This window comes from Ammospiza nelsoni, chromosome 7 (genome assembly GCF_027579445.1).
Source record: "Ammospiza nelsoni isolate bAmmNel1 chromosome 7, bAmmNel1.pri, whole genome shotgun sequence".
NCBI classification, from domain to species: domain Eukaryota; kingdom Metazoa; phylum Chordata; class Aves; order Passeriformes; family Passerellidae; genus Ammospiza; species Ammospiza nelsoni.
The window spans coordinates 6,462,226-6,476,057 of NC_080639.1; the positions used below are offsets into that span (position 1 = coordinate 6,462,226).

The following is a 13,832-nucleotide window of genomic DNA, read 5'->3' on the forward strand; positions in this document are numbered from 1 at the left end:
CCTCCTGGAAGCAGGTGAAGAGTGAGGATTGCTGAGGCTTCACATATGCAGGAGAGATGTGTCAAAGCAAGCACTGAAGTTCAAGAGTTGTGTAACTGCATTGACTCACATCATGTTTCTATTTGGCATATTACCTTACAAGAAATGTTAAAAAAACCCTCTTTTATTTGAATAATTTTCTTTCTAAATGCAGAATACAGCATGACTTTTGAAATGGCCTCACTTCCCTCAAATATTTTTATTTCTTTGCAGAAGTGTGAATATATTATTCATATGCAATATATTTTCAACTATTTTCAAATAAAATTCATAAAGGTTGTTTTGTTTCTTTTTAACCTAAAACTCAGCTTTCAAAAAGGAAATAAGAAAAATAATGCCACATGCTTAACTTCCATCCAAATCATTTAGCCTCTTTAACCTGGAAGAGAACACTAAGTTGATCCCACTGAATTCTGATTACAATACTGAAAGCATTAAGGAAAAGCACACTGTTTACTTGTCACCATGATATTTTATGAAAAATCCTTTTGCCAGGATTTTTCTCCTGAGAATCTGAGAAGCCTCAGAGGAAAAGAAAAACAATAATTATCTGCTGCTGTGGAATGCAACAGGTACATCTTTGATTGGTCCATGTTGGCTGTTTCTAATTAATGGCCAATCTCAGTCAGCTGGCTCAGACTCTCCAAAAGTCACAAGCTTTTGTTATTCCATTCCTTTCAAACCTTCTGATGAAATCCTTTCTTCTACTCTTTTAGTATAGTTTTAATAGATCATTTTCTTTTAATATATATCATAAAATAATAAATCAGCCTTCTGAAACATGGAGTCAAGATTCTCATCTCATCCCTCGTTCTGGGATCCCTGTGAACACCACCACACTTACTTGTCTTCAAAGGATAAAAAAAGTGAAAAAAAAAATCCAAGAAAACAACTTGGCTATTGCATCTAGGAACAAAATACTTTACAGCTACAAGTAATGGTTTCCTCTAGCAGCCTTTATTTAGCTACAACCTCTTCCAAAGATGGTCTTGATGGATCTAATCAAAGCTGCAGAGCAGATGAGACCAAGAAGAGACCTGCATGTCAATTCTAAGCAATGAGATTTAGGTGAGCAGTGCAAAATGTATTCCCATACATTCTATCAATTTGTGAAACACCACCATCCTTTTCATTTTTTAGCCATGTCACACAGCCTGTTGAATAGCAGAATCATTCACAAAAAACAAGCCTAATCATGGAGTTTTCTCCTGATTTCAGTCATCTCAGCATTTATGCTGGAGTTCAAAAAGACATGTCCTACAAACAGCAACAGGAGTGCAGCATGTGACCTCTCCAATCCAAGCCAAGCAAATGGATGCAGCTTTCAATTCCAGCTTTCATAACCCATCACCAGTTCTGGGAGATGCAGGACAGAAATATTGCTGAATAACAAGCAATTTTTTCCTTGTCAACAATTGCAAGATATTTGGAGAGTTCCATGGAAAGAAAAAGTGAAAGTCATCACACAGAGAATTCAGCAGTCTGTCTACCCAATACTCACAGGCACAAGGAAACTGTTACTCTGTATAATGATCTGAGTGGGTTGAAAGAAAAAACAACACACCGAGAAATTGCTTACACAAAAGCAGCTGAAGAGATCAAAATATTTTCAGTCACCTACACTTACAGCTGTAAAATGCAGAGTGGCAATATCATCATGAGCTGGCAGTAAACATATAAGATAGGTTTGGGAGCAATAAGATTCTATACAAGGTATGAGGTTCTCTAGACCTCAACATGTGAAAAGATTCTGTAAAATTTTGTGGAAATCACAACTAAGTACCGAGTGGAAAATAATAAAATTCTCCTGCTGTTTTTCAGGGTGTGAAATGAAATCTCCAAGTATAAAATACAAACCTTCTGTTAGGAATTGATGTCCTGTGCACTTTGCTCTGGAGGGTTTTTTCACCATATGAGAAGAGGAACAAAGGAAGCACAAGAATATCTGAAGAAGGCTTGAGGGGACAAGGAGAACAGAGGAGTTGTAAGGAAGATTTACCTATGTGGTATGGTCCACAGCCCAACACCATCACTCCACAGTCATCAAATTTTACATCATGTTCCTGGGGAGGGAGACAAAAGAGTCATTAGGATCTCTACTCCAAAGCACCCAACTCTGATTTTCAGAATAAACAGTTTCTGGGGTTCAGCCCAAATTCAACAATTGGATACTTCAGGGCTCCAGGCTGATCTTGCTCACTGCAGTGCAAATCAAGCGCAGCTCTTCTGGAATTAGTACTGCTGCATCCAGACCAGAAGACAAACAGCACCTCTAATATGGCTATTGAAGCTGCCTAAGGACCTGTGGAGTTTCATATAAAAATAATGTTAGGGTGAGATAAGGGAAATAGGACTTCTGCATTCCCAGCACCTTCCTGTGCATGTACAGGTGATAAATGACAAGCTCTTAACAACACAGGGGCATTAACAGTAAATGCACTGGATCAGGATTGGAGCCAGGGAAAGGTCCAGGCCTGCTGGAAGGGGATTTTATGTAAAACCATCCAAAAGAATTGCTATGGAGACCGAGGCATCTGCAAGATTTCCAGAAATAACATGGAATAGGGAAAAGAGATCAGAGCAGACAGCAATGAGGCTGTTGTTTCTGAGGGTGCCTACCTGCCCATTGTAGGTGACATAGAGGTAATTAGTCACTGCTGGGTACTCTGCTGCCAGGGTGTCAATCTGTACAGGAAACAAAGGGGCATTGTGACTTGGGCAGTGCAAGACCTTTCTTACATGCAGATTTTTGGGTTGTTTTCTTTTGCCTCTTTCCCTTTCTACTGCCATTTCACTCCTATTATTTTCCCATCCTATCTTTCCTCAAAAGGAGGTGACCTGAGCTGTCCTGTGCTGTTAACACAGCATATGCCTGGCCTTGCCCCAACCCTACAGTTCAGTCAACACAACCCTCTACCATCTCTAAGCTGCAGTTTTAGCTTTTCACCTCTTGGCTGAAACACCTACACAGCCCAGGAACTCTGCCCTGCTTGCCAAGGCCCTCATTCTCTAGTTTATTCAGCAGATTACAAAGATTCTTGCAGGTTTTCTGTCCTTTATAACTAGGCTGTCTGGAATCTTCAGACTACTCTTGACCCCACTGACTCCCACACTGAATACAAACACACACACAATATCACTTGGAAATCTTGTGGAGTGGCAGCACAATTACTTTGTGTTTATGTTACAATATAACTCATGCTTTGATAGTTAAATGGTACACAAAGCAAGATTTTAAACCAGCCTTTATATGTATATGTAGAGTTTAAATGTATATGTAGACTAATTAAATGGTACACAAAGCAAGAGTGATTTTAAACCACCTTTCATATATATTTTTCAACAATTTCTTATGTAATTAGTCACAAGAGAGCCCAGAAGAATATTTTGCCCATGAGGCTGTTCACAAACTATTTGTGTCAACTACTCATGGTATGTTATACTTGGTACCCAGTCCATCTGGGTCACCAGCAGCTGCTGAAGTTTCCTGAACGAACATCTGAAACATTTCTACAGAGACTACTGAACAGGGAAAAATATGAAAGCAGTCTTGACATGAATTTTTATGTGCTATACCATTTAAAAATCTGTCTAAACTTCAAGCACTTCCAGGAATCCCCACTGCCTGTCCAAAGCCTTGTGAATCATGGAGAACGTGACCTTACATCATTAGCACCATGTGTCTGCTGCTCATTACTGTTGCTAATACTGTGACTTGTACTTCATGGCTCCATATGCTTTGAAGGCACACAGGCAGGCTCAAGTGGAATGACCTTATTAAGTGAACCTTGGCACAAAAATCAATCCAGCACTGCAGTGCCATATGCAGCTGAGAGAACACAGTGCAAGACCAGGCAGTTTCTGTGGCCAGGTGAGCCACAGAAGAAAAACAGCAGCTGGAGGACAGAAAAAGGCTTGGCACCTCAAACTGGGCCCGAGGATACAAATGAACTCGTTCAGAAACGTTTAGTAGTTTGGGTTTAGTTTTTTTACCATCTTTAAGGACACAAAACCAGCTGGTGGCAGTTTAATACCAACATACCTTAAACGAAGCAGCCAGCACCTAGTGACACTGCCATGAATGCCAGATGAGCTCATTAGGCTCATGCTATCACAATGAATAGCAAATGAACCCATTACAACAGCACACTTCCAATAAAGTATTAGCCTGTAAAAATTTACTGCCAGGAGAGAAGAGATATGCTCTCTCTCCATGGTCCTGCCATGGTGGGCCAGCATTTTCAGCCTTTTCCTGAAGCCACATGTTTCCCCCTCAGCCCCAAAGAATTTGAAGAATATTCTGTGGCTGCTTGGGAATGTTCATGGCATGCCTGCAGTGCAGAAGGAGCAGCTACATGGGTGAACTGTGCTCTCCTCACATCAACACCTAAACTCCTGAGGGATGTTAACAGAGCCAGGGGTTTCTAAAGACACAGAGGTCTCCTGGCACTCTTGTAGCCCCCAGCAGGCCCAGTGATGTTGCCACATACCTGTTTCACCCAGGGAACTACATCCTTCCTCAGCCTCAGCTCACGGCACTGGACTTCAGTCAGCCTCAGGCATTTCCCAATCTGCTTGTCAGAGAACCCCATCTGCTTGGCTCTCCTCAGTGTCTCCTCTGGAATCGTTTTGCTGGGATTAAATTAAAAAAAAAAAAAAACAACCTCTGCATGAGACCTTACAGCAATAACTAGATGATACATGAGTGCTTCTGTCTCTACACTACGTAAAGTTGCTACAGGATCATGCATGTGAAGGCAAGAAAAGGAAGAAGACTCAACATAAAACATCTTTTTTGTCCTTGGTGTGTCCCACACAAACACCTCTGTGGTAAAGCCTGCAAGCAGTAGGAAGTAAAACATTTACTTTTTGAGAAAGGAATCAGTGCCCAAACCCTAACTTAATATCTCCCTTACATCCTCTTAGTCAAATTTTAAACCTAGGCCTGACCAGACTGGGCTGGACCAATCATTATGTATGTGCTTCCACCTCCTGCCTCTCATTGCAGCTGCCCACTCCATTCAAAAGATGAAATTCCTGAGGCTCTGGAATGGGATGAGCCATTCAGAGGCATAACTTTGCCTTGACCCTGTGATCACCATGCTGAGCTGGGAAACACAATTTATCCCAACCAAGTTTTCTTCTTGTTGAAGATGTTCTGCTTACCTTCTGAAATGGCCAAAAAGCATCTCACTTCAGAGATGGGCAGCAGAAATGTCCTTTAGAGGCTCACACACAAGGTAGGTTTTTTCTTGTGACACTCTCAATAGACCCTTTTCCATATCTTAGTGTTGCTTCTTGCATTAGACAAATGGAGAGGGGGCACTGGCCAGACAAAGCAAGGGTACCTTTCTGATTTCATATTTACAACCAGGGTCTCTCAATACTTCCATACATTTTTGTTCTCCTGGTTTTGCTTTTCAGAAGTCCTGGTTTTGCTGTTTATTTGAAACACATTGCTTCCCCTCTGCCATTTCTGAAATCAACATTTACCTTTCCATTTTGCTCTTCATTTTTTTCATCTTCTCCATTCCCTCTTCATTTACTCTACTCTTTTCTCTTCTACTCTTCATCCCACTTTCTTTTGACTCCACCCTTGTAGTTTCTGCCTTCCTCTCTTTCTAAGCTACCTTCTCTAAGCTTAGCTTTTGCAAAAACATTTTTAAAAACCTGTATTTTTATCAGGACTACTTCTTTACACCTTCATTGCCAAGAGCATTATTGCCTGCCCAATAAACCAATATTTTATGAGCAAGTTCTGAATAAGGAAAACAGAATGATTAACAAACAAGCAATTTTCCTAAATCAGAGTTTTTGAATTATGTCCTTTGCTCAATGATATTTTAAAATAAATACTATTATTTTATTGCCTAATCCAGCAGGCTGAGCTTCCCAGGTTTGGATTTCCTAAAGTAACATCCACTTTGTGGCACCCCACTGTATTAAAACTCATGATTTCCATGCTCCAATATCTCAGAAACTCCTTTTCTTCTCCTCACTCCATTCCAGTGGCTGATCCCAGCTCAGAGGCAGAACTTCCTGCACAAATCATGAACACCAGAACTGGAGGCACAGATGTGTGTTTTACAGAAGCAAACACAGCAAACTCCACCAATTCTCTTTCAAAACTGATGGTAGCAGTCACTGGCTATTAAGGAGCCAGCCTCCTTAGAATGAGTGAGTAGACCTGATGACCCCAAGAAAATGAGCCTCTTTCTGAGCAGTTTACTCCCTTGCCCTCCCTCCCTTCTGCCTCAGGAACACACAGAGCTGGCTGTCATTTGATTACTGTCAGAGACAGCAAATTGCCTTCATTTGCAGCTTGTTTTCATTCCATTTCTTGTATCTCATTATAACAATATCATTCACTGTCACCCTCCCTCCCAGCTGGGAGGGTAGAACAAAAGCAGTGATTATTTTGCACCATGATTCATTTGCCTTGGGCTAGCAGCTTAAATTAGGTTAGGCCACTCACTAATCCATGCAGAAAGGTAACTAGTTTTTTTACAGGAAAACCAGCATGCAAAAGAGAAAAGACAAGTTCCTAGAGGGGAAAATGGAGCCATGCATTTTTTCCATGCACTTATTCCTCTGCCACTCCTAAAGCATGATAGAAGAAATCATCAGAATTGGTCCATCATGTTTAATGGGAACTGAATCAGAGAATTGCAAATCCTCAGCACTGCTATGGAAATCAGGCTGCCTCTCTACCTGTGCTGGACACACATTTTCATAACTGAATAGCTTCCATTTACTAATCATGGTAACTTTTAGCATTTCTGTCTCAACTTTCATGGAAATAATATACAGAAACATGCAAACAGTATGATAAGGTGATTCTTATCTTGCAGATAGCAAAACAGACATGCAGAGGTTTAGGGGTGACAATTTTTAAGGGGCAATTCCCCCTTTGCTCAGAGACAGCCCTTTAGACAAGCTGGAGACACTAAAGCCAGCAAGAGCAGAATCAGGCCAATCTCTTTGAATATTTGACAGCAAATAACCCTTCAAGCTCACCAGAAATCCAGCACTAAAAGACAAGACAAAAATCCTCAGTCCTCGATACACCAAATCACATGACCTAGCCTTACATCACTGCCTCCCACTTTCCCCTGGAGCATCATTCCCATTTCCTACACAGAGCAAAAAGTCTTCTAAAGATTAAACCCCCTCACTGGCTTAGAATCAATTCTGAAATGAGGGAAGACTAAGTGACCATGATTTCAGACTTCTATAATGCTCCTCTTCCTAACTTTTGCCTTTGCAAAATGAAAGTCTGGAGTTTTAGAGCTTCAAACCCAGACAATTAGACTTTTGCACATTGCCATGATTATTAAATGGCTGTTCACCTCCTCAGAAAACTGTAGCCTCTGCTCATTTTGCAGTTTATAAACAAAACAAACTTTTCCCCAACTTTGCTTGTAACTGTTCCAGCTTCCAGTGTTGATTTGTAGTTGCTTTTAATTTAAAATTCCACCCTGTCATGTTTGGAACTCCATCCATTCACTTCTTTGACAATAAACAATAAGAGAAAATGGAATAAATTCTGCTTAATGAGGAAATTTTCACCTGGCACAGAGAACCTGGAGAAATCTATTAACTGACTGTAGGAACACTGACAGCACTGAAATTATCAGGAGACCCTGCTCACTTCAGCAGAGCCCTCTCTTCCACTTGACCAGCTTTCACCTGACCTACCAATAAAGATGCCAGCAGGAGAAACACTCTTTTATCTCCCAAATCAGCCTCTGATTCTTTTCAGGTATGTTGTCAAGTTTATGCCCATCCACACATTACTTAGGCCATGTGAATGGGTATGGATCAAAAGGATCAGGAATATTTTGTGAGCTCAGAGCCACAGCCTGAGCTGGGAGCATTTGGGACACAACTCCTCCCTGCCTTATCTCAGGAGCTACAAGTGTGGCTTGGATATGCACAGAGGAGCTGCAAAGGTGAGCAGCTCAGCCCACATATCTTGCACTCCCAAATCTGAAGTGATTTAAGCCCAGACTAAACTTTTAGCCCAGTTTCACTATAGCAAGCAGAGTGGACCAAAAGTAAGAAGTGCTGGAAGCCAAATTCATTATACCCAGTCCTGAGAGAGCTCTTCCTTTCTCAGTAGTCAAAGGCCTGCAGGTTTCAAAACCTGCTGAATTTCAGGCTGAGTTATGTACAAAAGCATATTCTTTCTCATTTCCTCACTGTCCTGCTCTGCTTCAAGGCTCCTAGTGGTGGTTTCCTTGATTACTTCTGATGTTTTACAAGATTTTCAGCATGCTACAATTAAAATAATGAGATCGCAGTATAAATTCTCTCCCTGCTCCTCTTCTCAAGGAGACAGACTGTTACCAGTTTTCCCCTCCTACAAAACTCATGAGATGACTGACAAAAAGATGTCAAAGGAGTGTTTAAGGAAGCAGGAGCTGTAAACCATCAAATCTCACTCACAGAGCAATTGTCATTCCAGCTCTCTGCACCTTTAACATTATGGTCCCTGCGCTAATAAATCTCATTGTGGACATCTTGATTTAAGTAACATGAGCCTCACACTGTGCCCTAAGACCTGAATGACTCACTGACAAGATTAAGTGAGCTAAAGCAGCAGCTCACACCAAAACACAGTCAAGAAATGGGTTGTAGATGTTTTCTGAAAGCCTATTTTCCATCTCTGGTAAAAGAGAGCTTTGAGGTCTTTGCTGGGATGCCACAGTACAGAGTGCCCTGCTCCTAGCATTGCACAGACTGGTTACAGAGGCTCCCCAATGGCTTTTTAAGGCAATGCCCGTGTATCCCCTGCATCAAGGAATACATACATATTGCATTTTCACAAATGTTCAGATGCTTTGGAAGAAAATACAGCTGTGAAGTTATTACCAGTGGCTCTACAAGACAAATAGAAAGTATCTTATGTTAGATCCACACAAAGCACAAACAGCAGTGCTGAATAGCTGCTTGTATTTTATTCTCCTCATGTACTGCATTCTGAACTCATTCCCAAGCCTTTCCTGCCCTAGAGTTGACAAAGAAGACAAAGGTAATCTTTCCAGTTAGCTGGAGAGGAGCACTGCAAACATGTCAGTGACAGCTCCTCAAACTGCATAAACCAGCACAGCCTCATTTCCTACCACTGCACCTGCTCTGCTTGATGCCCACACAAGTCCTGAGTGTGTGCCACACTCTGACCAGTCCCCAAAGCACATGGGTCAGCAGAAATTGCTGCTGAGAAAAGTGGGACTGCAGAACACCCTGTCAAAGAGCCCAGGCTATTGATGGCCTGAGTTTCCCTCACCTGCTGGTGCCAGATTTTCATTCCAACACCTGTATTTCTGTGCCTACTCCACCACAGTCATGCTTCCAACAAACAGCTTTCAAAGAAGGGACACGGGCTCCCAAAAGCCTTTGCAATAAACAATTCTCCCATGGGTAACTGAGCAGAGCACCTAGCTACAAATGCTGGGCCAAAGTGGGTCTGCACCCTCCTACTTCTGTCTTTCTCCTTTATTAACCCAAGTCTTTTTGGGTTATTGACAGTCAGGACTGCACTTACTCCTTTTAAGCACACAACAGGCCAGGAGGTGTTTTCTCACAACACTCAGAGAACAAGGAGATATTTTCCTTCAAAGCATAAAATTATCAAAATATGATTAGTGCCATAATTTCCCCCTGTTAGCAGGCTGGCTAGTTCAGTATCTGCCAAAAAGATGATTTGCTGTTTCCATTAAGGTTAATTTGAAGAGTTGAGATTTCAAGTGACAGAGTTCAAGTCACTGCACAGTCAGACTGTCTTTGAGACTTTGGGCAAGCTCACCATCTCTGTGCTTTGCTCTTCACAATGGTGGCTTATAATGCTCCTCTTTCCTCAATTGAATTCTACTTTACAGCCTTTAATCAATATTGAAATGTTCCTCTTTGGGCAATATACTCACACTTCTGTCTGCTGCAAGATGACTTTCCTGGGTTTTACTTGGATTTTCTCCAGCAGTGAACATGACTCCACTACCTCTACTTTTCCCCATCCCTAGGAGCTCTCAAGTGATGGCAAATACAATTGCAGGTTCCATTGCCATAGAGATACCTAAGTGACTTAGGAACACAAGTCCTATCAATTTTCAACAAGGCTTTTGTCCCCATGTCACCTGGGGCTAAGTGACGATTTCACCATGGCTGCCTACCTCTTTACCTCTATTTAATCATGTTTGTTGCACATTCTCTGTCGCAGACATGTTTTATGAAAAATCCTTTCCTTAGATTTTTTCCTCCTAAGAAGCTGAGAGGCCTCAGGAACAAAATGTAAACAATGATTATCTGCTGCTGTGGAATGCAACAGGTGCATCTGTGATTGGCCCATGTTGGTTGCTTCTAATTAATGGCCAATCACAGTGAGCTGGCTCAGACAGAGTCTGAGCCACAAGGTTTTGTTATCATTCTTTCCTATTCTATTCTTAGCTAGCCTTCTGATGAAATCCTTTCTTCTATTCTTTTAGTGTAGTTTTAATGTAATATATATCAGAAAATAATAAATCAGCCTTCTGAAATACAGAGTCAGATCCTCATCTCTTCCCTTATCCTCGGACCCCTGTGAACACAGTCACAATTCTCCTTCCACACAGCCGCTGTTTTCCAGGATCCCAAAATTAGGAACAAATATAAAGAATCATGGCTACATGAAAACAAATCCTCACTTAAAACAGTCAAAGAATAGATGTAAATTCCAAAAGAGGTTTTTCCTTGCACCTAGGCCTAGTCCAGTACACTTTAGATGCTATTCTAAGCCTGGGTTTCAGCTGTCCTCCTGGGGATGCTTGCTATCACTGGACCCTCCTTCAAATCTGATTTGCACAGGACTAGGTCCATAACCATGGCCTAAAAAGACATTTTACTCCTTGCTGCCTCAGACAGCTGTGTCACAGACATATTTTACGAAAAATCCTTTCCTTAGGATTTTTCCTCCTGAGAAGCTGAGAGGCCTCAGGAGCAAAATATAAACAATGATTATCTGCTGCTGTGGAATGCAACAGGTGCATCTGTGATTGGTCTCATAGAGTTGTTTCTAATTAATGGCCAATCACAGTGAGCTGGCTTGGACTCTCTGAGACAGAAGTCTTTGTTATCATTCTTTCTTTTTCTATTCTTAGCCAGCCTTCTGATGAACTCCTTTCTTCTATTCTTTTAGTATAGTTTAATATAACATATATCATAAAATAATAAATCAGCCTTCTGAAACATGGAGTCAGATCCTCATCTCTACCTTCATTACAAGACCCTTGTGAACACCATCACACAGCTGAGCATGGTCTGTCCAAACTCCCACCTCCTCCATGAGCTGTTGGTGTGATGAAAAGCCAGTGGGGTCTCTCCAGGCCCTTTTTCCCCTTTTCATTCACAGGACTTGCAAGGCCAAATCTAGGGAAATAATTCCCAGATAATAGCACATCCTACTGCACTGCCACTGCTTCATACAGCATCACCTGTAATGCACTGACAGCATGGCATGGTGCCTGCTCTTTCCATGTGAGTGTGCACAAGTGGTTTTATTTGTTTATGTGCATGGTGGGGACGGTTGAAGTTAAAATTACACTGCAGGTATAAAAGTAATTGGTCAGACAACAACAACAACCCCCTCAAATGTAAGCTTCCAAAATAAAAAATATGTAAGTTCACAGGAGAACCAGCAGAGGCACATGTTTGACATGTCTGTGATATTACTTGTAATTCTCACAAGTACACTCAAAATGGCTTTCTTTTCCCAGTTCAACTCAGGCCATTTGCTTTCCTGCAGCCACATCACATATCTGAAACAACTCCTTCTCCATCCTAGAGGGCCCACAGGCAGAAATGGAACCACTGCTGCAGCATGACAGAGCTTTACAGTCCCACCCAGCACAAGGCCCAATCTTCTTTAGAAAAAAGTTCAATGGGACAAAGGTAAATGGGGCAGAGGGTGCTCTTCCCTGTCCCTACTGTGCCTGCAAATGGCTGTCCTTGCCTCTACACCACAAAGGCAATTCATTTGCCTCAATTTATGTTTACAAACATTTGTAGGGCAGAAGTTTTTCACTCAGCACTGCATTTTCCCACAGAGCATCTCACAGGTGTAAGCAGATCCATTGCATGGATCAATAAGATTTTCTGCTCACCTCTCCATCCCTGCATGTGGTGAGGATGCAAGGCAGCATGTGGTGTGTGAGAGCTGCTTCCTGAACGGCTCTCAGAGGCCTCCACCTGCCTCTGACCCCCCTTCCCCATCTGTGTGTCTCACCCACTTGTTCTAGCTCTTCATTTCCTCTGGGCAGAGACAGCTCCTTGTTACCAGTCTCTACTACAGCTCTGCAGGGGCCAAATCAAGACTTTTGTTACTCCAACTGCATTCAAAACCTCACTGCAAACAACCCCCAAACCAACACAGAGACAGAAAGGAAGGGGTGGATCCATCCCAACAGCCTGTAGCCAGCAGCAATGCCCAGGAACAGGGCAACTACTCCTGCTTCTGGGAACTGTACTCTAACAGAAAGGTTTAAAGCAGTGATGGCATCACCCCTCACTCTTTTCAATTGGAAAGTATTCTGTAGCACAGGTAGAACTCGTGCCAGGCATGCTGGGGACTGGAAACAGCTGGCTGCAGGAAGGGCACATGTGTGCCAAGTCTCATCTGCATCACTCAATTAGCTTTCCCCTGCCTATGGCAGAGATCTGGTTCCTGATGTGCCTCACTGTACTGGCCTCTTAGTTCAAGTCCCAAGTGTTTTTCCCTGGCTTTTTGCCTTTGTGCCTTCAATGTAATGCAGCTGGACAGTACATCCCCTCCCTCCTGTGCTGGCTGGGAGGAAAGACAGGTTTTTTTGCAAAAGTGTGAGCAATTCTAGTGGAGAGAAAAAATAATGCACTGATAGTGGAGTGAAAATCTGCTCTGGTAAGTGAATGAGGGTAAGATAATTTGTATGTTCAGCCTGGAAAAGAGAAGGCTTCAGGGTGACCTAACTGCAGCCTTCCAACACCTGAAGGGAGCCAACAAGAAAGATAGAGAGAGACTATTTTAAAGAGCATGGAGTGACAGTAATGCCAAATTGATTTTTGCCTCTTTTTCTTTTATACATTACTTATATTCTTCACACATTTATTTGTAGTTCTGTAGCCTATCATAGTATTTGTAGCTAGAGTTTTACCTACTCTATTAGACAGTAAGACAAAATAAAGTCCCCAGCAGCTCCAAGCTGTGGGTCCAAGGTTGGATTCTCTGTAAAGCCACAGTTGAAACGATCTGAGACATTTTCATCAACAAAGTTTAGTTCCTATCTAAAAGAGGAAGAATTCAAATAAAATTGAACCAGTGGGGAATAACCTCACTACTTAGGTCTCTAATTGGGGATTCTTGTCAAATATACTAATTTGCAAAACCTATTAAAAATTGTATATGCATTATGCTATGTGTGTATCTTTGGTGTTTTCCACCTGGGGAATTGTGCACCTAAGGATCCTTATAAAGATATCCCCTTTTATCACCCTGTGTCTGGCTTGTGGTTCTAGGGAAAAAAAAAAAGTCATCAACAGGATGAGGGGGAACAGGTTCACACTGCCAGAGAAGATTTAGGTTAGCTATTACAAAAAAATTCTTCTCTGTGAGGGTGGGGAGGCTCTGGCATTGCTGCCCAGAGAAGCTGTGGCTGCCTCTGGACCCCTGGAAGTGTCCAAGGCCAGGCTGCACAAGGTTTGGAGCAACCTGGTGTAGTGGAAGGTGTTAAAACTAGATGATCAGTGGAAGGGGGTGAGAACTAGATGATCTTGAAGGACCCTTC

The 13,832-nt window shown here is 42.1% G+C and overlaps 1 protein-coding gene across 1 annotated transcript in view; it reads right to left on the reverse strand.

The window, feature by feature from the left end:
• The window catches only part of CPS1 (carbamoyl-phosphate synthase 1), a 95,504-nt gene that overhangs the window by 30,892 nt on the left and 50,780 nt on the right, over positions 1-13,832 (reverse strand). The window contains exons 24-26 of the mRNA XM_059476069.1: positions 4,530-4,671; positions 2,659-2,724; positions 2,039-2,102 (exon numbers count right to left, since the gene is read on the reverse strand). Of these exons, the coding sequence (XP_059332052.1) occupies positions 2,039-2,102; positions 2,659-2,724; positions 4,530-4,671 (272 nt within the window). The remainder of the gene's footprint in view (positions 1-2,038; positions 2,103-2,658; positions 2,725-4,529; positions 4,672-13,832) is intronic.